Source organism: Oryctolagus cuniculus, chromosome 7 (genome assembly GCF_051225735.1).
Source record: "Oryctolagus cuniculus isolate XC-2025 breed Fujian yellow rabbit chromosome 7, ASM5122573v1, whole genome shotgun sequence".
Lineage (NCBI taxonomy): Eukaryota > Metazoa > Chordata > Mammalia > Lagomorpha > Leporidae > Oryctolagus > Oryctolagus cuniculus.
In genome coordinates, this window is record NC_142873.1 from 141,558,170 (window position 1) to 141,577,380 (window position 19,211).

Consider the following 19,211-nt stretch of genomic DNA (forward strand, 5'->3'; position numbering starts at 1 on the left):
AAGCAAGAGTGCTGACCCGCGCATGCCGTGGGGCATGGGTGTCAAGTGTGGACGACTGGAGCCGTGGACTGGAAGGCCATGTTGGGCCCGACTCTGCAAGGCCTGGAGAGCTAGGATGAAGAATGGGCCCATGTTCCATGGGTGTGACTGAAGAGCACCCACTGCAAGCTGTCCAGCGGGCAAGGAGCATGGTCAGTGCCATGGTTTTAGGAAGTGCCCGGCTACGCGGTTAGATAGATGGGCTGCACTGGATTACAATTCAGAACACCAACCTACTCGTTATTTACTAAAAACTCAGTGCCAGGCTCCGTACCAGGAACCCACAGCAAACGAGGGCAAATCGCTGCCTCTCAGGAGCAGTTTCCTCATTTATGAAGACAAAGGGCATGGGATAATCTTATTTTCTGCCAACCCTGCGGTTTAATATTTTCTTCTGTACCTAAAAGGTAGTCGATACAGGTGAAATTGGCACTTTGAGATGCGATGACTTTGGACAGCCCTTGTCTCGACTGTTGAGGAAGAGTTTTTTTTTTTTTTTTTCATACTATCTGTTGAACTCTTTACTTAGTGTAGCTAATCTTGTGTGTACAAAGTTTATTGAGAGGGGGCTGGCGCTGTGGTGTAGTTGGTAAAAAGCTGCTGCCTGCGATGCCGGCATCCCATGTGGGCACTGGTTGGAGTCCCAGCTGCTCTACTTCCAATCTCTCTGCTGTGGCCTGGCAAAGCAGTGGAAGATGGCCCAACTTCTTGGGCCCCTGCACCGGCGTGGGAGACCCGAGGGAGGCTCCTGGCTTTGGATCGGCTCAGCTCCAGCCGTTGCGGCCAGTTGGGGAGTGAACCAGCGGATGGAAGACCTCTCTCTCTCTCTCTGCCTCTTCCTCTCTCTCTGGGTAGCTCTAAATTTCAAATAAATAAATAAATCTTTAAAAAACTGAGAATAGATCTTAGTGGAAAATAAGAATGGGAACAGGAGTGGGAGGAATAGGAAGGGTGGCAGTGCAGGTGGGAAGAATCAGTATGTTCCTAAAGTCGTATTTATGAAACGCATAAAGTTTGTATACCTTAAACAAAAGGTTTCTGGGTAAAAAAACACTTTCTTCTCCCAAAAACCTCAGATTTTACACCACTCCACGGCTACCGTCACCTGGTGCCTTAGAGCAGTGATTCCACCATCGCCTGTCCCTTCCAGGAGGCCGCAAGCAGTCCCCCGTCGTCATGGCAACAGTCGTCCCAGCTAGGCGGAAACTTGGCGTGACGACAGCAACTACGCCACTATCATGCGTCCCCTTTTCCAGGTTATAATATGGCCACCGCAGCTACACAGAACCCGGATTTTCTCACTAAATACTCGGGCCTCACCAGCCCTGAAGCCTACTCCAGGTCAGGAAAGAGAGGAACACACATGCCAAGACAGCTGCCAAAACTTCCGGAAACCTCCGCCCAGAGCTAAGCTCCTCTGGTCAGGCGGGAAGAAGGCCCCCACCCTGTAGCGTCACTTCCGTCGGCCAACATATTTAGGATTGACAGTCACGGGCGTCCACTGAAAAGCGGGTCCGCCCCCCGGTTTACGCAAAGGGCGGGTTTGAGAGCATGAAGCCCCGCCCCTCGTTGACGTGTGACGTCATAGTCGCCATGGCGAGCTATCCGTACGGGCAGGTGAGTGTGTGAGGGGTTGGTGAGTGCAGATAGGGGCCGTGCCAGGCCCAAACTGGGGGTCTCCTCAGCTCTTCTTCCCCCGGCTTTCACCGCGTGCTTTCCACGCTGAAAGTTCGCTTCAGCGAAGCTTCGCGCGAGAGGGAAGGGGAAAGGCACGGTCGGTCGCACCCGGCTCACGTCATACGGGACAGCGCGAGTGGGCTGTCTTGTCGCGCCCCCTCTGACGTCGCGCCTGCGAGAATTTGGAGGCCTTGGACCCCGCCTGGGCTCTGCGCGCTCCCTCAGGCCCCGAGGCCCTCGCGGGGAACCCGGGCGGGCTCTTCAGCGGAGCTCTGTTTCCTCTGGCATCATCTGGGGCGTGGGGTGGGGAAGCAGCAGGTGTCCGGACCCAGCCCACACGCAGTGCTGGAGACTAATCGGGGTTCTGTGGTTGAGCTGGTTTGACTGCTGTGTAACACGTCCATTTTCCGCAGGGAGAGTGAAGCCCCGACGGCGGCGGGCGGTTTAGGTAGCAGAGCTGAGGTCCGCCGGGCCGGGCTGGCCGTGGCCAGAGCTCTATGTGGGTGACAGAATAGGAGGTGATTAAGTGCAGTTTGGAGTCAGAGGAGGGTCTGCCCCAGGCTCCATCAGTAGTCTTGAGCCCTTGAGCAAGGTGTTTTGTCTCTCCAAGCGAAGTGCCCTCTCTAGAACAGCGCCGGCTCAGACGCCGAGTCATGGAGCTGTTAGACCCAGGCGAGGCTTGTGAAGCGGGGGGCACCAGACTCCTAAAAGCTCAGTGCTAGGAGGGCCCCCAAAATGGCCCCCTCGTTTTACAGAGGAGGCTGAAACCCAGAGAGGGCCCTGCATTGTCCACGGTTGCACATCAGGAAACATCAGACGGTGACCAGATGGGATATTACAGAGCACCAGACGGAGTGTAGTTTGGTCACGTGCCTAAAGATGCGGTGCCAGTCCTTCCCGGGAGAGCAGCCTTGTGCTGTTGACACAGCGTCTGGAGCCCCGTTTTCCAGGGGTGGACGCCCCGGAGGCAAGCAGGGGTTACTCGGGTTACTCCCCCCCCCCCCCAGCTGAGGGAAGAAGTCAGGTGGCTTGACAGAGGTCACACCCAGCCAGTGAGGCCAGGGCTGGAGCTTAGAACCCCATTCATTGCTGGATTGGCACAGGTAGGGAGGAGAGGGACCAGTGAGGGCTGGGGGCAGGAGGAAGTAGAATGGAATAGTGTTTCCCAAACTCGTTCCATTGCTGAGTTGTGGGGTCCAGTAGATAATTGCCATTAGAGGAGGATCCTAGGGTCAAGTAAGTTTGTTCATGGAGAACTTCAGAATTTTTTAAAGTTGTTTTATTGCAAAAGCAGAGAGAGAGACATTTTCCATCTGCTGGCTCACCCCTCAAATGTGTATGACAACCAAGGCTGTGTGGGGCCAAAGCCAGGAGCCCAGAATTTGATCTGGGTCTCTCCCATGTGGGTGACAGGGACCCAGGTACTTGAGCCATCATCTGCACCCTCCCAGGGTGCACCTCAGCAGGAAGCTGGCTGGGGAGCAGAGCAGCCAGGATCCAACTAGGCCCTTCCACATGGGACACAGGTGTCCCAAGCCGCGGCTTAACTGCCTTTTAAAAAAACTGGTCATTTTTGTGGTGACGTTAGGATTCCCGAGTAACACAGACTGGGAAATCATGGCCACAGTGTGTTGTTTCTCAGTGGCTGGTCCTAAGCATCGGAATCACCAGAGAGCTTGTTAAAAATACACTTTTGGGTCCCATCTCTGACATGTTCTAGGCCCAAAAATGGCCCAGGAAACTGCATTTTAATAAGCTTTAGGGGTGGTTTTGTATGCAGCTAAGGAGCAACGACAGGTTAGGCAGAGCTGGGCTAGACTCTTTTTTTTTTCTTTTTTTAAAGATTTATTTATTTGAAAGGCAAGGTTACAGAAAGCAGAGAGAGAGAGAGAGAGGAGAGGTGTCTTCCATCCGCTGGTTCACTCCCCAAATGGCTACAACAGCCAGAGCTGAGCCGATCTGAAGCCAGGAGCCAGGAGCTTCCTCCAAGTCTCCCAGGTGGGTGCAGGGGTCCAAGGACTTGAGCCATCCTCCACTGCTTTCCCAGGTCAGAGAGCTGGATTGGAAGTGGAGCAGCCAGGACTCGAACCGGCGTCCACATGGGATGCCAGCTCTGCAGGCGGCGGCTCCCGGGCTGGACTCTTAATTACCATGTGCCTTAGACAAGCTAGACTCTGAGCCGCAGTGTCTTCAGCTATAAAGAGGAACAGGAGCTGTGCTAATACCTGATCAGACCTTCGCTAACAATGCAGTGACCCTGGGAGTCCTCTCACTGTCTTCCCCCGACTTCCCCACAGCCCAGATTCCGCCTCAGTTGGTGGCTGTCCCGCCTGCATCTTGTGCAAGCTGGAAACCTGTTAAAAGGGCTGAAATGAGGATGAAATGTAATGACACCTATGTAAGGGAGCTTGCCACGTTGTTGGTACACAGCAAATGCCAATGCATAGTGGTAGCTCTTGGTGCCGCAGTTGCTGTTATGCCACACTCCCTGGGCTCTGCCCGTAGTGAACTGCTGGATAGGTGTGCAAAGAACAATGTGTAGAAATCCTCCAAGTGGGAGAGTAATGCAGACATGTAAATCCTACGTAGAATCGGAGTGATCAGTGGTAAATGGGAAGTGTAAGGTTCTAGGACAGAATGGGAGGCTTACCTAACTCAGTCTAGGGGTTCTGGAAGACTTCTTTAAAAAAAAAAAAGATTATTTAAGAAGGAGGCATGGAGAGAGATACCCTCCATTCACTGATTGACTCCTCAAAAGGCTGGAACAGCTAGGTCTGGACCACACTGAAGCCAGGAGCTCAGAATTCCATCTGAGTCTCCCACATGGGTAGCAGGGGCCCAAGTGCTTGGGCCATCTTCCACTGCTTTCCCAGGTGCATTAGCAGAAAGCTGGATCAGAAGTAGTGCAGCTGGGACTTGAACCGGCGCTTCGATATGGGGTGCTGGCATTGCAAGTGGTGGTGTAACCTGCTGTACGATGCAGGCCCTAAGGAGAATTCTTAAAAGAGGTGGCAGTTGGGGCCAGCACTGTGGCGTAGTAGGATGAGCCTCTGCCTGTGGTGCTGGCGTCCCATGTGGATGCCAGTTCGAGTCCTGGCTGCTCCACTTCTGATCCAGCTCTCTGCTAGTAACCTGAGAAAGCAGTGGAAGATGGCCCTGGTGCTTGAGCCCCTGCACTCATGTGGGAGACCCAGAAGAAGCTCCTGGCTTTGAATTGGCCAAACCCCAGCTGTTGTGGCCGTTTGAGAAGTGAACCAGTGGATGGAAGAACTCTCTATCTCTCCCTCTCTCTATAGCTCTGCCTCTCAAATAAATAAATAAGTCTTAAAAAAAAAGAAAAAGGTAGCAGTGAAGACAAAAACTGTATTACTAGTAGGAGTCAGCTGGGTGAAGAAGGGAATAGTAACCCAGTAGAGGAACTAGTGGACAAAGACCAGGGAGCAGGGGAGGGCCCAGTGTTCTGGAGGAACTTTGGGGAGATGATCAGTCTAATTGTGGTGAGAAAGAAAAGAGATAAGAAATGAGACCAGAAAGATAAACCATCGCCAGCTCCCACAGGACCTTGTATGCTTTTTGGGGGAGTGTGGCTTCACCCTGCGGAGAATGTGGGAGCCGGTGAGAGGCTTTGTCCCGTTTGTGAGAGAATGGATGGGAGCAGCAGACTGAGGCCAGGAGAGCAGTTCAGAACTCTGAAAGGAATCCAAGCTAAGGAGAGCAATGCTCTGGGGGAGGCGGAGTCACGGTGCCCTACTGAGTGATGGTGGGGAGGAAGGAGGACTGCCGGGGGCGTGTGAAGGCTGTGGGTTTGGGGAACGGCGAAGGCAGTGCTGTTCCCTGAGGTGGCGCAGAGAGGGATAAAAGGTTTGGGAGAAAGGGCCAGGAGGAAGGGCTGCCGCTCTGAAGAGACGGCGCGCGAGTGCATGCACAGTAGTGGTGGTTGAAGTCTTGGACTCTTGGCTCCTTGCTGGATGGTTGTGTGTTTCTGTCTTAAATATTTTAGGCTCTGCTGGTGCATGCCCAGACCATTCCTTGGGTGTTTGTGATTGTTTAACCCCTTAGCTTGGACCCCTGCCTCTTCCAGCAGGCCCTTACGTGATAATTCTGGGGGCACGGGCTTGTCTTTGCTTTGTAATCTCCATTCCTCGTTAGGAGTCAGTGTGGACCAGCCAGGTACCTCTGAGCTTCCCCAGGGTCTTGGGGGAAGACAGCCCTCAGTGCTGAAAGGAAGTAGTGCACACTGAGAGGCAGTGAGCTCCCCACCACTTACAGGAGTGCAGCTGGGAGGTTGGACTGAAAGGTCTTTGGGGTCTCAAACTCGCTAGGTGCTGGGGTGGAAAAAGATTCTCATGAGACTCCCTGGGTTCTGGACACATCTGGATATGGAACCGTCACCCACTGCAGCCTTTCACCCTCCCCTTGCCACTGCTCTAGAAACACGTTGTGTTGGATGGAAGCGTTCACCACAGTCCCTGGCACCCGCACACGCCGGGCACTCATTTACTGAGTGAACAAACAAGAGGGTCGTGCAGTAGGGTCCTGCAGACCCTGGCTTGAATCCCAGCTCTCCCATTCTGACTGTGGGCTCAGCACCTTCGTAAACTCTGCACCTCAGTTTTGGCTTCTGTAGGAGGGGTGTCATAGCATTTCCTCACAGGACAGGGTCAGATCTGAGTGAACTAGGAGCAGTGGCAGAGCCTCAGCCGCTGTGAGCTGCTCCCCCTCCCCAGTACACCAGATGCAGCTTATTTGGAACTGGTTAAAGGCCGGGAGATAGTTTTTCTGTGATGCTTTGGAAACCATGGTTACTGAACTCCTCCTGTCTTTTTCCTCCCTTTCCCGGTCTTGCGTTAATCAGTATGAAATACTCTTGGAAAGTCTCTCAGGAGGGTTGGCAGTGTGGAGTAGTGTGAGAGGATGCGGGCCAGGGGCCCTGGTTTTCATTTCTGGTTCAGACCTTCGCTAACAGTGCAGTGACCCTGGGAATCCTCTCACTGTCTTCCCCCGACTTCCTCCCCAGCCCAGATTCCGCCTCGGTTGGTGGCTGTCCCTCCTTCACTTGTGCAAGCTGGAAACCTGAGTCATTCTAAACACTCACCTCTCTTCACGCCCCCTCCGTCTCTTTCCTAATCTAATTAGTTGCCAAGTCATGTCTAGTCTATCTCTGAAATAGCTTCAGAATCCAGCCCGGAGCCTGCTGTCTGGTTTGTGCCCTGCCTGCCCAGCGCCTGGGCTGCTGCCTCTCCCACGAGCTCATCCTCCACTGCTGCTGGCTAATTCTCTCCACAAGGCCCTGATCACGTTCCCCTCTCTGAAACTCTGTGGTGCTCCGTTTCCCGGCGTGGAGCCCAAACTCTTCAGAGTTGTGTGCATTTGTTCAAATATTTATGGAGGCTTGTGGGTGCCAGGCCTTGTGCTGGGCCCTGGGGGCTGTGATGAATGGGGTCTTGTCTGCCCCTGGGGAGGCACTGTTGGGTGGCAGGGAGCCATGGCAGAAGCTGTTCTCACAGGGGACTGGAACGCAGCAGGACACGGCGTGGTCAGGGCCGTGTGAAGCCCTGCCCGTGTGGGTTCACTCGGTGTTCTCGCCTCTGCCCTTGAGCTTGTTCCCTGACACGCTGTGCGTGCTCATAAATCTGCCTTTGTCTTCCTTCTCCCTGCCGTCTGGAGTGGCCTTCCCTGCCTGCCTTGTGGGGAGCGCCCGGGCACCCTTCAGGGACCAACTCCCAGTGCCACTGCTGCCTCTTCAGGAATCGTTCCTTGACTCACTTCATGCATTATTCATTTGATTGCTCGTTTATACATGCAACAAACAAACCACATTCCTCTGTCCCGCCTCCTTCATAGGGTGTAAGTAGATTTCCTGATGCTACTGTCTGTGTCGTAGTTATCTGTGAGCTCCTGGAGCAGGGCCCCTCTTAGTTTTGTGCCCATGGAGCTAGCACAGTGTTGTTACTCTGTAAATCTTTGCTGAATGACGACCTTTAACAGCCCTGCACCTCAGTTTCTTTATCTGAGAAATAGGCCTACTAACATCTTCCCTTTTATTTTTTAAGATTTATGCCGGTGCTGCGGCTCAATAGGCTAATCTTCCACCTAGCGGCGCCGGCACACTGGGTTCTAGTCCCGGTTGGGGCGCTGGATTCTTCCCTGGTTGCCCCTCTTCCAGGCCAGCTCTCTGCTGTGGCCAGGGAGTGCAGTGGAGGATGGCCCAAGTGCTTGGGCCCTGCACCCGCAAGGGAGACCAGGAGAAACACCTGGCTCCTGCCTTCAGATCAGCGTGGTGCGCCGGCTGCAGTGTGCCTGCAGTGGCAGCCATTGGAGGGTGACCCAACGGCAAAAGGAAGACCTTTCTCTCTGTCTGTTTCTCTCACTATCCACTCTGCCTGTAAAAAAAAAAAAAAAAAAAAAAAAAAGATTTATTTATTTATTTGAAAGGCGGAGTTACACAGAGAGGCGAGACAGAGAGAGAGGTCTTCCATCCATGGTTCACTCCCTAGTTGGCCTCAACGGCCAGAGCTGTGCTGATCCAAAGCCAGGAGCTTCTTCCAGGTCTCCCACATGGGTGCAGGGGCCCAAGGACTTGGGCCATCTTCTACCGCTCCCCCAGGCCATAGCAGAGAGCTGGATCAAAAGTGGAGCAGCTGGGTCTCAAACCAGCGCCCATGTGGGATGCTGGCGCTTCAGGCCAGGGCGTTAACCTGCTGTGCCACAGTGCCAGCCCCATCTTCCCTTTTTCAGTAAGGGGATTGTAGGCAAAATTGTGCCGGTAATGTCTGTGTAGGTGGAAGTGCTTTAAACTATGTCTGAGGGCTTTTTTTTTTTTTATGACTTATTTATATATTTGAAAGGCAGGGTTACAGAGACGGGGAGAGATCTTTATCCACTGGTTCACTCCCCAGGTGGCTGTAATGGTTGAGTCTGGGCCAGGCTGAAGCCAGGAACCTGGAACTCCATCCAAGTCTCCCATGTGAGTGCAGCGACCCAAGCATTTGGGTTGTCTTCCACTGCTTTCCCAGGTGTATGAGAGGGATCTGGATCAGAAGTGGAGCAGCTGAGACTTGGACTGGTGCTGACATGGGATGTTGGTGTTGCGGGTAGTGGCTTAACTCACTGTCACAACACTGACCTGTGTGAGGGCTTTAGTGCAGGGCAGACAGGAAGGGGTTTAGTTGATGCCAGACTGTGCCGGAACCAGCAGGCCCGTGGAATGTGATATCAGGAGGGCAGGAGGCCTGCCTGGCAGCCCCTGGGGTGCTTCCCCTGTGGAAGGGCCGTGCCTTGGGTGCCCCTGGCCTGGTACTGTTTATGGCTGCTCCCAGGGCTTATAATGAAGTGGCTGCCTCCTAGCTTAGTTCCAGCCTGACCTTTGGGTATGTCCAGTCTCTGCAGATTCCTCCACGCTCTTTCAATCCTGGAATCCTGAGCCCTGTTGCTTAAGGAAAGAGCTCTGTAGTGGGAGGCCGTGGGTGCCACTGGGTGCAGGTGTGGTGTGAGAGAGTAGTTCAGTCCAGCCTCTGCTCTCAGTGTGACTTAGGCAAGTCTCTACCCTGCTCTGGGTCCCTGTGAAATGAGAGGGTTAGGTTAGATGGCTGGCCTTTGGGTACCTCCCCGTCACACCTTTCCAACCCCTTTGGGAATCTTGTTCTTTCAGTGTCCCTACTCCAGTGCCACTTTCCTGTGGAAGCCCTCCCTGATTCTCCCCTCGCCTCTGTGGTCCCATAAGTGGCCTGGGTTTCCATGGTAAGTGCCTCTTCCCCATGCTGGCCGAGGCCCTGCTGTGTACTATGAGCTCCTTCAGGACACTTCACTATCCTTCAGCGGCCCCAGCTTGCCTGGCCCAGGGCCTTGGTATTAACAATGGCGGCTGTGACTTAGGGATCATTTGCTTTATGCAGGCACTGTTGTGAGATACACGTTTCTTGTGGCCTTTTTTTTCTTTATTTTTTTTTTGACAGGCAGAGTTAGTGAGAGAGACAGAGAGAAAGGTCTTCTTTCCGTTGGTTCACCCCCCAAATGGCCGCTACGGCCGGTGCGCTGCACTGATCCGAAGCCAGGAGCCAGGTGCTTCCTCCTGGTCTCCCATGGGCTGCAGGGCCCAAGCACTTGGGCCATCCTCCACTGCACTCCCGGGCCACAGCAGAGAGCTGGACTGGAAGAGGAGCAAACGAGACAGAATCCGGCGCCCCAACCGGGACTAGAACCCAGGGTGCCGGCACTGCAGGCGGAGGATTAGCCCAGTGAGCCGTGGCGCCGGCGTTTTTTGTCTTTGGAGTCACTATCGGGTTCCTCAGAGCCCCTTCAGAACCTAGCAGGGAAGGGGGAACCCTGGTCAGGGCCCTGGTATCCCCAGTTTGCTTCAGCTGGACCAGCTTTCATCTATTAGTCTTATTTATTTTACTTTATCATGGGATTCCTTAGTTAAAATGTAAAGGCGCAGAATTTTGCTGTGTTAATTTCTTGTAATCTGTGGAACAGTCCAGTGAAGAAGGGATTATTATATCTTATTTGTGAGGAAGCCGGCTCAGAGAGATTAAGCCACTGGCCCACGGTTGTGAACTCAGCTGGGGAAAGCAGCTTTGACTCAAGACTGCCTGTGCCTTGGTCGTCTGCAGAGTGGTTTTGCTGCTAGCTATGGTGGCTTCCAGGAGCAGGAGGCCCTCCATGCCCTCCCTCACCCCCCCATGCCCTCCCTCACCCCCTTTCTATGCAGTGTGAATTTGGCCTTAGCCCTGAAGCAAACTGTCTTGGAAAGTATCTAAAAGGAGAAGGCCCAGGCTGTGCTAGGCCACTGGGTGCCTCCAGGGTGATATGAATGTGTCTAGAGGGCATCGACCTCAGGCTGCACCAGCTGTCCCTGCTGCCTGGAGCTCAGCTGATCTGCAGATGGTTTGGGCTGTGCCCTGCCTGGCCCGGTTCTGGCCTTTTGAGGGACATGGCAGCAGTGACATTGAGCCTTGGGGATCCTCAGTGAGTGGCTGGGAATATGGACAAGGGAGGGAAGTCTCCATGTATCCTGCAGTGCACAAGTACCCTGAACTTGGAGCCCCGAGACCTAGGAGCTGGGTCTAGCCCCTCTGTGCAGTTTGTGACCTTTGTGGACTTGAGTCTTCCCCTTGGAAGGGGCTCTTACTGATAGTTGATGAATATTGAGTGCTTGCTCTGTGCCTGGCCCTGTGTCACAGTGCTTCCCACAACTGCTTCCATTCCGTTCACATACCAGCCTGAGACAAGCACTGTTAATCCCCTTTTGCAGCGGAAGATACTGACAAAAAGGGTTGGCAGAGGCTGGACTTGAAGTGGCCCTTTTTTTTTTTTTTTCAAGATTTATTTATTCATTTGAAAGGAGGGGTGGGGGGAGATCTTCCATCTGTTAGTTTACTCCCCAAAAGGCTGCAACAGCAGGGACTGGGCCAGGCTGAAGCCAGGATCCTTACAGGGGTGGCAGGGGCCCAAGTACCTGGGCCGTCTTCCACTGCTTTCCCAACCACATTAACAAGGAGCTGGATCAAAAGTGGGACAGCTAGAGAACTTGAACTGGGATCTCATGTGGGATGCCAGCATTGTTGGCAGTGGCTTAACCTGCTGTGGCACAGTGCCCGCCCCTTGAACTGATATTTTTAACCATTGTACCATTTAACCACTGCCTTAGGAGTTGGGTTGCCCTGCCTGCCTCATTGTCAGTGAAGCTAGGGAAGTATTTTGTGTTTTTTTTTTTTTTTTCCTTTTTTTAAATTTAATGTAATTTTTTGACAGATAGAGATAGACAGTGAGAGAGAGAAACAGAGAGAAAGGTCTTCCTTCCATTGGTTCATCCCCCAAATGGCCACAACGGCCGGCACTGCACTGATCCGAAGCCAGGAGCCAGGTGCTTCCTCCTGGTCTCCATGCAGGTGCAGGGCCCAAGCACTTGGGCCATCCTCCACTGCCTTCCCCAGCCACAGCAGAGAGCTGGACTGGAAGAGGAGAGGAGCAACCGGGACTAGAACCCAATGCCCATATGGGATGCCGGCGCTGCAGGCGGAGGATTAACCAAGTGAGCCACGGCGTCGGCCTCCTGTTTTGTGTTTTTAAGATGGCATTTTTAAGCCACTGCCTGCAGTGCCGGCATCCCATAAGAGCGTGGGTTTGAGTTCCAATTGCTCCACTTCCAATCCAGCTCTCTGCTATGACCTGGGAAAGCAGTAGAAGATGGCCCAAGTGCTTGGCCCCTGCACCCAAGTGGGAGACCTGGAGGAAGCTCCTGGCTCCTGGCTTCGAATCGGCGCAGCTCTGGCTACTGTGGCCAGTTGGAGAGTAAACCGGAGGATGGAAGATCTGTCTTTCTCTCTGCCTCTTTTTTAAAAAATACTTATTTATTTATTTGAAAGTCAGAATTACAGAAATGGAGAGATTGTCCATCTTCAGGTTCACTCGCCCAGATGGCTGCAAGGGCCAGGGCTGGGTCAGCCTGAAGCCAGGGCTTCATCTGGGTGGCAGAGGCCCAAATACTTAGGCCATCTTCTGCTTTTCCCAGGCCATTTGCAAGGAGCTGGATTGGAAGTGGAGCAGCGGGACACAAACTGGCACCCATATGGGATGCTGGTGTCATAGGCAGAGGCTTTACCCGCTACACCACAGTGCCAACCCCTCAGGAAGTGTTTTTGCACTGTGAGGTAGAGTGGGATAAGAAAGATGTGCTGGGGATGAATCCATGCCATGGAAACATCATTGTGACTGATGAGGGCCTGGGGTGTGTTGTGGAAACTGCTGTAAATTCTGCAGACAGAAATGAGGATATACAGAGTGGACATTTGGAATTCTATTTGATTCATTTGTTCTTCATACAATAAACACTCAACAGGCATCTGTCTTGTGCTGAGAACTGGGGATAAAGTGGTAAACCAGACATCCCAGCCCTTAGGAAGCCCTGGACGTGCAGGAAAGGAGGGTTGGGAGGGCAGGATCCAGTCCTGACTCTGCAGGTCACTGGTGCTGTGACCTTGGGTGACTCGTAGCTCCTCTAGAAGGCTGATGCCTCTCCGAGCAGTGGGCTCAGTTTGAAAGAATGGCAGCGGAAGTGTCTTACAGCTGTCAAACTCTGTCGTGTGGTTAGTGTCTGGCCTCCTCATTCTGACCAATACCTTGTTCTTTCTGCAGGGCTGCCCAGGAGCCGCAGGACAAGCGCCCGGAGCCCCTCCTGGTAGCTACTACCCTGGACCCACAGGAGGACAGTATGGCAGTGGGCTCCCCCCCGGAGGTGGTTATGGGGGTCCTGCCCCTGGAGGACCTTATGGACCACCAGCTGGGGGAGGGCCCTATGGGGGCATCCCCCCTGGAACTCCAGGAGGGCCGTATGGTGGTGCAGCCCCAGGAAGTCCCTATGGACCACCACCTCCAAGTGCCTATGGTGCCCAGCAGCCCGGGCCTTATGGACAGGGTAAGTAGGGTGCCTCTGACCTGGTCGAGTGGTCCACAGCCCACTCTGTCCTTCCTGTGAGTGTACAGGTACCCCGCTCGCTGGCACCTTAGCCTGCTCTCAGAACGAGGAGTCTGTGGGTTGGCTCTGCGGGGCAGTGCCTTCTGTTGCTCGCTCTTGAGCATGTACTCCTGCTCACATGTCAGCAGCTGCGGTCGGCTGCCGAGGTTCTCCACGTCTGAAGGAGCAGCCCTGTTTGGCATATGCTGTCCTTGGGGCCGAGAAGAAGAGCAGGAAGCTGGTGGGAAGGCCCGACGCATGCAGCCCGCTGAAGGTTCTGCTCTGCCCCTGTGTCTTGTTCTCTCATGGGCTTTTGGCCGCAGCTCATCCCCTGGTCAAGCCTGACATCAGTAGCATGGGAGTGGGTGCTGCTGTCAGGGGAGCTCTGAAACTGCCAGGTGACAGGAAGGACGTGAGTGCTCTGGGGTGAAGGGGAGGCTAGCAGGTAGTCGGAGCCAGTGATGTAACCAGCATGGGGGCCGCCTCCAGGGTGGGGGAGCCCGAGTGCCAGGATGGTGTTGTCATGGAAATCTCGGCTTTTGAGAACAGACCCGACCAAAAGACCATAAGCCTCAGTGTCCACACCTGTGATGGGGCAGTGCCGTCACCTCACAGGGTTGATGACAAGGATTAAATGAGAGCCCTGGCCTGTGGGAAGTGCTTAATCAATACCGTTCCACGAGAGGACTCGCTGTGGGGTGTTCTCGGCAGAGAAGAACTTGGCACTTAATGTGGTGGTGGGCATGCCAGGGGCCCTACCACTGCACCATGCTGAGGCGAGTGGGCGAGAGAACAATGGCGAGACGCGGGGGAGGACGGGCAGCGCTGTCGCAGGTGAGCTCCTGGACAGGACGGCAGGGGCGAGTCTCAGGTGGAAGCTTCTGCCACAGTGGAGATTTCTGGGCATCTCAGACAGAGTCGGGTCAGGGAGAGTGAGGGTCTGTCCCCAGTCCCCAGCTCATTGCAGTCAGCTGTTTTTCAGGTGATTGTTCCTAGGAGCCCAAGTCCTGGGGAGCCTGAAGGGCCTCCAGAGGGTGGCCGTGCTGGGAAGGCACAGCATCTGAGCACCCAGGGTGAGCCCCTGAGGGCGGTTCCAAGCCCTGCGAACCAGAAAATTCTGCATTTTGCCTAGTATCACACAAGCTGGTAAAGGTCAGAGGCAGGATTTGAATCCAGGTCTGCTTCAGTTCCAAAGCCTGAGCTCTTCTCCACACACCACACAGACCGCCCATGGTACAGAGAGTCTCCTGCCTGGGGCTGTGGCCCTTGTTCCCCCGCCCCCACCACACTGCTGTTTCTGGAGGGTGGCGGGGCCCTGCCTGGATTTCCCATCCTGGCAGGTCAGACCAGGCCTCAGGCAGGCCAGTCTTTTCCCTCACCTTTGGCGCTGACCGACTCTGCTCGGCTGTCCCTGGCCATCTCTGATGGTTTCTTGTGTGAAGGAGCTTCCGGTGTGGCCAGTAAGCTCTGTGGTTTACCACTACTGCGTAACTTGGGCCTTTTCCTCGGATAGACTTCTCTGCTTCTTTATTGTCACCCACCACCCTTCCCCTGTCCCTTAGCCCTCCTCCAGAGAACCCTTGATGTGCTGGAGGGGCTGGGCTAGGCCCTGTCCCTTAGAAACACAAACTTGCATAGAGAAGTGACCGCACGGAAGTCCGAGGGAGCCCTGGTATAGACATCAGCTGCAGGTACAAGAGAGTCTACGTGGGAGGCTGTCAACTTGATGAGAGGTGGGACAGGTAGATTTGTGAGGCTTTGTGGGTAAGAAAAACCTGTTGCCAGGGAGGCCCTTTCGCGTGGGGATTCCCTTGCTGTATGTCCCTTCCTCTAGGTGGCGCCCCTCCCGGTGTAGATCCTGAGGCCTACTCCTGGTTCCAGTCGGTGGACTCTGATCACAGTGGTTACATTTCCATCAAGGAGCTAAAGCAGGCTCTGGTCAACTCCAACTGGTCTTCGTTCAATGATGAGACATGCCTCATGATGATAAGTGAGTCCCAGACCTACCCTGTGGGCGTGCACTGGGCCAGAGCCACCTGGGGGTTGACAGTAGGTGGGGAGGTAGACATGTAGGACACAGCGTTTTGGTCAAGGAGGATTTCCAGGAGGAAGCTGAGTTCAAGATGAGATCCTTTAGATCGAGACTCTTGGATCTTTCTCAGGTTGACCCTGCTGTGTTAGAGGTGGCTCATTGTTCTGTTCTGTAGAATGGGACTCCTTCCTCTGGTAGGAAACGGCAGGGAAGGTTCACCATGGACTCAACTGCCAAGCCTGTGAAGGAAGTGCAGTTCTGGGTGGGGTGGGGCTGGGGGCGTCCAGGGGAGGAAGCTGATGCAACACACTCGATACAGATGTCTTGGGTGCAGGCACTGGGCCTCTGGCCTGTGGTTCTGTGGAGTCTCACGCACCAGCCTGGGACAAGGGCTGTGGCCGTGGCTCCTGAGAAGCCTTGGCCCCAAGTCTTGCAGCCTTCCTGCCTTCCCCTCCTTCAGACATGTTTGACAAGACCAAGTCAGGCCGCATCGACGTCTACGGGTTCTCAGCCCTGTGGAAGTTCATCCAGCAGTGGAAGAACCTCTTCCAGCAGTATGACCGGGACCACTCGGGCTCCATCAGCTACACGGAGCTGCAGCAAGGTGAGGACCACGCGGGGCACGGCGGGCAGAACAAGGGCTGTCCCTGTCACTCCCAGAGGCCCACCAGTGCAGGCCCACTGCTCCCACCCTTGCTGTGACCCAGCTGTGGCACAGAGCCCAGGCCAGGGCAGGGAAACGCCTGGGTCCAGAGTTAGCCCTGGACTCCCTGACTAAGTCTCCTGGCAGCATGAGGTGAGAGCCCCAACCGCAGGGAGCCTCGGGATGGGAACTCGACAGCCGGGGCACCAGACCAGTGTGTGTGGCTGGGGCGGCTCCTTCCCCTCTGGTGTGTGGCTTACAGACTGCAGAATGGAAGGAGCCCTGTACAGAAACAGGTTCTGTTGTCACTTCTGCCAGACACCAGGTGGGTAAGATGACCTGAGGCCACAGCTCCCATCTGGTTCCAGTCTGACGGTAGGGTTCAGGCCAGTGGGTGAGAGGACAGGTGGCTAATGGAGTTGTAAGAACCCAGCAGGGAGCTTTGCCGCTTGGGAGGGGGGCAGAGCCGCCAGAGTCCAGTCTCTTGTCCGGGCTCTCTGGGTGGAGGTGAGCGCTCGGCATCTGCGCCTGGTCGGGGGGGCAGGGGGGAGATTTTGTCAGTTGCTGTAAAGGATATTGGTAAGGGTGAAACTAACAACCACTGCTGTCTGTGGAATGCTTGCTGTGTCTCGGACAAGCACTGTAGTGGTCTTTGCGCAGGTTTGTGTCATTCATGCCCATGTGTTAGCTATGGCTGATGCTTACTGTTCATGCCCTGTGGTGAAGGTCCCTTAGACCTCTTTTCTACACCTGGGAAGACCAAGGCCTAGAGTAGGAACCTCGCCAAAGGGCCCCCAGAGCAAATGGAGAACTGAGATTTGAACCTGGGTGGAGGGGAGGGAAGGCAGCGCCCCAGTGGAGGGTGGGGAGCACCCAGCAGCCTCTTCTGGGCCGATGGGGAGACTTTATTAGGATAGCAGTCACTGAGTGCCAGGCTCTGTGCTACTTGTTTTAATGATCGCCTCCTCTAATCCTCACCAGAAGCTGCAGACTCAGCGTCATCCACACTTTAGAATAAGAAAGGATATTGAGGCTAAGCAGCTTGCCCAGGGACTGACTCCGAGCTGGCCCTCCTCGGGCCCTCTGGGCTGGGCCAGCCGCCTTGATGTCAGCCGTAGCTGGGGTGGTCCTTGGGGCTCAGGCCTCCTTTTGTAATGCGGATGAGTCAGATGACAGTGGAGAGAACCTTGTCTGGACTTGTGAGCCAGATCACAGAGACTTGGAGAAAGGGGGAGGGGCCTTGCAGGTAGAGCCCCGGTTGTGCTCCCCTTGTGCAGACCCTCGGGACTCTCCTGTCCTCTTCACGCTCCTGTGTCGGTCCCCTCCGTGTTCTCTGAGCTGCGGCTGCTCTGGGCAGGGGCTCACAGCAGGTTTCTGTGTGTTCTGTGTGCCCTTCTTCTCCAGCTCTGTCCCAGATGGGCTACAACCTGAGCCCCCAGTTCACCCAGCTTCTGGTCTCCCGCTACTGCCCGCGTTCTGCCAGTCCCGCTATGCAACTTGACCGCTTCATCCAGGTGTGCACTCAGCTGCAGGTGCTGACTGAGGCCTTCCGGGAGAAGGACACCGCCGTACAGGGCAACATTCGGCTCAGCTTTGAGGACTTCGTTACCATGACAGCCTCTCGGATGCTATGACCCAGCCCACCTGTGGTGTAGAGTGCGCCAGGGGCCTCTCCCAGCTCCCTAGAGTGGGAGAAGCATGTGGGCCTCTCTTCTTTTCCTGCCTCTCCTAGAAAAAGATTCTCCTTTGCTTGACACAGCCCTCAGAGGGGTAGGAGTCTTGTGTCACAGCCACCAAATAGTGGGGACTTAGTTTGAGGCCACACAGATGGGGGACCTGACGTAGGAGAGAATGAGGTTGGAAGTCCTGACAACCCTGAGCAGTTAGTGGCACAGCCTGGCACCAGGAGCAGGTGCTCCAGTCATTACCGTGGAGTTCGTGTGGCCTGCTGGCCTCTGCCTCCGGCTTTCCCATCTACGCCCTGAGGCTCACCGTCTTAGCATTAGCACCCGTGTTCCTTCCCCCAGACTGTCCTATTGGATGAGCCCAGTTTGGCCAAAGTGGAGTTGATCAGGCACGGGAGAGATTTGCCCAGGGGACCAGTGGCTTGCCTTGTCCCATACCCACAAGTCCTTGTGAGTTACCTCTCTCTGCCTGGGGCAGTCAAGGCTCAGGGAGCTCGCAGTCTGCTCTCTGGGCATCTTGGACCCCTCATTCCCTGCCAGGCTCTGCTCAGCTTTCGTCCCCAGGGGACAGTTGTCACCTCTCACTGCCAATGCTTTTTTTTAATTTCTAGTTTTTTCATTTGGGGCCAAAAGTCCAGTGAAACTGTAAGCTTCAATAAAAGGATGAAACTCAAGTTCCACATTGTCCGCCATGACTTCCCAGCTACACTTGCCCATTCATTCACTGATTTGTTCTTTCATTCCATGAATACTTAAGTACGTAAGATACAAGCCTTGCAGAACGCGGCGGGGGCGGGGCGGGCATGGCCTCCATGGGCTGTTCTCACTGGCCAGCGTGAAGCTGCACTGTGGGGCAGCCAGGTTCAGCTCAGGATGGCTTGGAGATTAACTCAAATTGACTGTCAAGTTACAGTTTTTGGGCTGGAAACAGCCACCCCAAACTTGGCACAACATGGCTTTTTTATCTCCGGCCTTAGTTTTATCTTTCAGACAAACTCCACTTATGAAGTCATAACTTTTCCCCCATTTTTATTAAGCACAGACATCTGTACCTGCCTGTCAGATCCCTAGATCAGCATGATACCCAGTCTCCACTGAGTGTCTATGGCGAGCTGATAAAATGTCAGTCAAAAGCTTTGCCAGGGGGGCCTTATCGCGGGTGATGGTGTGATTATCCCTTGGCTCTTTGAGATGAAGATAAGAGCTCTGCGTCCTAAGCAGGGCTCTCCCTGCAGTGCGTGGCTGGGGAAGTGGCTGAGACTGTTCCGCAGGTCAGTGAGGCCCAGCAAGCAAGTCGGGCTTGGCCATGCAGCCCCCTTCGCTCTGGGCTGCTGACATGCGAGAATCCAGTCAGATGGAATGCAGCTCCCAGGGCCATCCCCATCCAGAGCTGGAAGCCCCTGCAGGGCCCTTGTGAGTCTGCACTCTGTTAGGCAACCTCCAGTGACAGAACTCATTGCTGGGGTGGGCGTTTGGCACAGTGGTTAAGATGCCTTGCGGGATGCCCACGTCCCATATCAGAATGCCTGGGTTCAAGTCCTGGCTCCACTTTGATTCCAGCTTCCCACTAACACACACCCTAGGAGGCAGCAGGTGATGGCTCAAGTATATGGTCCCTGCCACCCGCCTAGGAAACCCAGACTGAGTTCTGAGCTCCTGGCATCAGCCTGGCTGAGCCCC

The 19,211-nt window shown here is 54.7% G+C and overlaps 1 protein-coding gene across 4 annotated transcripts; it reads left to right on the plus strand.

Annotated features, from left to right (window-relative positions):
* The first annotated feature begins 1,610 nt into the window (after positions 1 to 1,610).
* Positions 1,611 to 18,205, plus strand: PEF1 (penta-EF-hand domain containing 1). 4 transcript variants are annotated; one of them, XM_089301115.1, is made up of 6 exons: positions 1,611 to 1,656; positions 12,853 to 13,132; positions 13,318 to 13,445; positions 15,006 to 15,161; positions 15,664 to 15,807; positions 17,251 to 18,205. In XM_089301115.1, exons 3-6 carry the CDS (start codon positions 13,430 to 13,432, stop codon positions 17,478 to 17,480), a joined length of 546 nt encoding a protein of 181 aa, XP_089157241.1. In that variant the 5' UTR covers positions 1,611 to 1,656; positions 12,853 to 13,132; positions 13,318 to 13,429; the 3' UTR covers positions 17,481 to 18,205. The 4 variants fall into 4 exon arrangements, with proteins under 4 accessions (XP_089157241.1, XP_008272008.3, XP_089157240.1 ...); XM_070078864.2 differs by lacking the exons at positions 1,611 to 1,656; positions 13,318 to 13,445 and adding exons at positions 8,618 to 8,683; positions 9,368 to 9,456; XM_008273786.5 differs by lacking the exon at positions 13,318 to 13,445.
* The last annotated feature ends 1,006 nt before the right edge of the window (positions 18,206 to 19,211 follow it).

Bases quoted from the DNA above. Each gene is read 5' to 3' on its own strand.
- PEF1 (XM_008273786.5), top strand. From the start codon at position 1,633: ATGGCGAGCTATCCGTACGGGCAG. The intron at 13,133-15,005 runs GTAAGTAGGGTG...CCCTTCCTCTAG, and splicing joins GCCCGGGCCTTATGGACAGG to GTGGCGCCCCTCCCGGTGTA. The intron at 15,808-17,250 runs GTGAGGACCACG...CTTCTTCTCCAG, and splicing joins CTACACGGAGCTGCAGCAAG to CTCTGTCCCAGATGGGCTAC.